A 3,383-nucleotide genomic window follows, 5' to 3' on the forward strand; every position below is an offset into this window, starting at 1 on the left:
TTGTGATGCACCCTGGACGAAGGATTGGTCAATATCAATAACACGGATGATGGAAAGCGGAGCTGGAGAGATGATGCATACCCTCGATGATGAACAGCCACTGCCACTGCCTCAGGCCATGATGGTCCTGAAGGGGGCCAACGGCGTATGCGAGCAGGCCACCAAAGGCCCCGGACAGCAGAGTCGCCGAGTACCACCATGCGCAACGAGACTGTAGCTCGTTGGGTAGGTACCAACAACTGATTGTGTAGAAGCAGCCTTGGTACATACCCGCCTCGAACAACCCGAGCAATACGCGGCAAACCACAAAATCATGGTAACTCTTGACCCAGGCACCGCCAAGAGTCACACAACCCCAGCAAATAACGAGTGACGATAGCCAGAAACGGGGTCCAATACGACGCAGCATCATGCTATTATTTGTGATGAAGGTCAGCAACGCCGGAAAGAGAGAGGTTATGAAGGTGGATGGCCCTTGGAGTGACCTGATGGAGAATAACTCACTTGGACGGTGCTTCGAACATGGCGTACATGATGATGAACCAAGTTAGAGCCAAATTGAACTGCGTGTTGGTCATGTTGGTGTCTTTCATGAAGGTGTAGATCTTCACGTTGCCAGCATTGGTCCGATCAATCGAGTTCAATAGATAGTACATGAACAAGAAAGGCAGGATCCGGGCATCAAGGCGCATGATCATACTCCGGTGTGCCTTGGGGTTGGCCGTGAAGTGGTCTTTGAGGCGGAGGTACTCGACGTATTCGGCGGCGTGCACGGCATCGACTACACCGGTGGCCGGAACCTCGATGGTGGTGCCCACCTGCATCTCAAAATTCTTGCTGTCGTCCATTGGGCTTTTAGATGAGGCCTTGGGCGTCTCGCCGGACGAGATGGACGTTGACGGCATGGTGTAAGCGAGCTGAATACTTTACTGTTCCTCGTTGAGCAGGCCTTGGAACAATCACCAGTATTCTGCATCATCATCCGTACCAGCCCCGTGGTTCAAGTACTTCGGACTTCCGCACGACCTCGGGAACATTGTGGTGTCGCTATCGCTGTTATCAATGTCGGCTTCGTCGGCACGGGCCCGATGCCGGCGATAAGAACTTGAAGTCTGTTAGCGCTATTGACGGCTTTTTCTCTCAGTAATAAGAGCACCCGCCAACCGAATTGTGGATGAGGGACATTGTCAGGGAATCATGGATCACGCTCGGTTGCTTGCCGATTTCGACGACGAAGTCCCGCTGGAAGAGGCGATCGAAACCGACGCCGACAGGAGCGCCGGTGGACCACGCCCGGCAAAGATTCATCGGGCTTCCAAAGGTACCGTTCCCATCCACCCCAGTGTTGTCTCCTGCCACTGTTCCTGTCACTGCATGGCCCGCTGACCAGCGTAACTCGCGTAGCCTGTATCCAATGTCGCGGTCGCAAGCAGAAATGCTCGGGACCTGGCCGTGGCAGCAGCGCCGGCCTCTCGGCATCGGCGCAGGAAGACCAAGCTCGACGACCCTGTCGGCGATGCGCACAGTCGGCCGTTCAGTGCTCTTTCACCACCGCCACTAATGATCAGGGGTTCGATGATGCCGACGCTGCCAGCCGAAATGCCCGCAAGCTCGATCGAATGCAGAAGCAGATCAACGAGCAGAACGATCGCATCAACCAGCTGGAGACCACCGTGAGCACCCTCAGTACTGCCACGACTATCGTCGCACAGGCGGGCAAAACTCCAGGTTCTTGCACAAGTGGGACCGATGTCACAAACCCACATTGGCCGCCATCAATGAGCGGCACTCGAAGATGGCATGACGAGGTCAACGAGTTAGCAATATCTCCCATTTCAAAGCGGGCAAAGATCCGAAAGGATGGAGCGTATGCCAGCGGGCCCGCAATGTTCCAGGATGCTGGTCCAGGGCGCCGAAGCGATGCCCAGGGTGTAGTGGACTTTGGTACACCTATGTCGATGCTCCGTCACTTGCGCCACGACAACAGTGACATGAGCATGGAGAACGAGGCACTAGATCCGATAATGTGTGGTGTCATGACAACGGAACAAGCCCAAGAAAGCTTCGACACATTCTTCAACCACTGCCACAGATGGGCTCCGGTGCTCTGCCCACAAACCCAGACCTCGGCGGCCGCCATCCGGCGAGCCTGCCCGACGCTGTTTATCTCCGTCTGCTGCATAGGATATCGCTTCACCAACACCTCTACTCCCGATGCGCAACGTCGGTATATGGCTCTCGTCTCGCTTCTTGACCACTCTCTGAGCCGTCTCCTGCTGAGGCCAAACCTGGCCGACGTCAATCTAGACCATATCCGCGCAATACTCCTGTACATACAGTGGATGCCCATTGACAATATTAGCAACTCTACCCGGTCGACCAGATATAATGCTATCTCGGCATGGAGCATGCTGGGCCTGGCTATCCGCTATGCTCTTTTTCTCGGGCTGCACCAGAATGCGGTACTCCCCTTCAACTCGAACGATGGTGCAACGCCAACACTGGAGGATGTTGGTCAATTGCGTGTCTGGATCAATTTGCTCACCTGCGATGCCGCCTTGACACTTTCAAGCGGCCTTCCGGCGACACTGAACCCAGATCCGGTGGTGGCTGTTGCTGACCGATTCAGGTCACACCGCAGTGCAAGTCATCCTGACGACACGAGGAGTTCGGCGACATGCGAACTTGTCTCCATTCTCAAACGAGCCGTAAGGCGCAGCGGAAGCCCCAATGCGCGCTCCCTGGATGCCGCCTGCTTGCAACAGGTGAATCTGGAACTTGATACATGGGAGGCAGACTGGAACTCTGTTATTGGCGACCAAATACAGCACTACCAAATGCCTTTCACAACTTTGCGGTCCTATCGTCTTTCTATTAACAGCGCCTGTCTCTCGCCGCTGCTGCGGGCGTCAGGAGGCCCTGGTCGCATATCCATCTATGTGCTCCAGGCTCTAGAAGTCAGTTTACACACGGCGGCCCTTACCATTTTCGCTCTATCTGAGCAATCTACACACCAGACCTGGGGGAAACTACAAGACGGTTGACGCACTGCCTAAGGGTAGCTACACACCCGACACAGAAGCTATCAATCGTATCAAATATTCAGTGGACTCGACATGGATCTCGTACAGCTTTGCGACTATGTTCCTTGTCTTGTGTTACAAAAACGGCATTGTGGACGAAGACTTGAGAATTTTGGCCCTTTGCTACAACAATGCCGAAATGGTTACATTTCCCCAGCGCCAAACAACTTCCTCCCTCCTCTTCCGGTTGATCTCCTTGGCGGTACAGATATTTGATCTCGCAAGCGCAGATCTGCTAGCTCATCTCGCATTGGATCAAAAGTCTCTCTTGTCTGGTGTATTTGCTGTTGTTCTTGGCGA

At 54.3% G+C, this 3,383-nt stretch overlaps 2 protein-coding genes across 2 annotated transcripts; one reads left to right on the forward strand and one right to left on the reverse strand.

Moving 5' to 3' along the window:
- Window positions 1–500: 500 nt before the first annotated feature.
- On the reverse strand, window positions 501–905 carry N0V96_002898 (uncharacterized protein; the record flags this gene model as incomplete). Its single annotated transcript, XM_065756654.1, has 2 exons — window positions 501–852; window positions 901–905. The coding sequence occupies 2 exons, from the start codon at window positions 903–905 to the stop codon at window positions 501–503; spliced, it is 357 nt and encodes a 118-aa protein (XP_065615023.1).
- A 611-nt stretch (window positions 906–1,516) lies between these two features.
- On the forward strand, window positions 1,517–3,044 carry N0V96_002899 (uncharacterized protein; the record flags this gene model as incomplete). Its single annotated transcript, XM_065756655.1, has 2 exons — window positions 1,517–1,525; window positions 1,569–3,044. The coding sequence occupies 2 exons, from the start codon at window positions 1,517–1,519 to the stop codon at window positions 3,042–3,044; spliced, it is 1,485 nt and encodes a 494-aa protein (XP_065615024.1).
- Between the last annotated feature and the right edge of the window lie 339 nt (window positions 3,045–3,383).

Source organism: Colletotrichum fioriniae (genome assembly GCF_027942845.1).
Source record: "Colletotrichum fioriniae strain IMI 355084 chromosome Unknown scaffold_2, whole genome shotgun sequence".
Taxonomy (NCBI): domain Eukaryota; kingdom Fungi; phylum Ascomycota; class Sordariomycetes; order Glomerellales; family Glomerellaceae; genus Colletotrichum; species Colletotrichum fioriniae.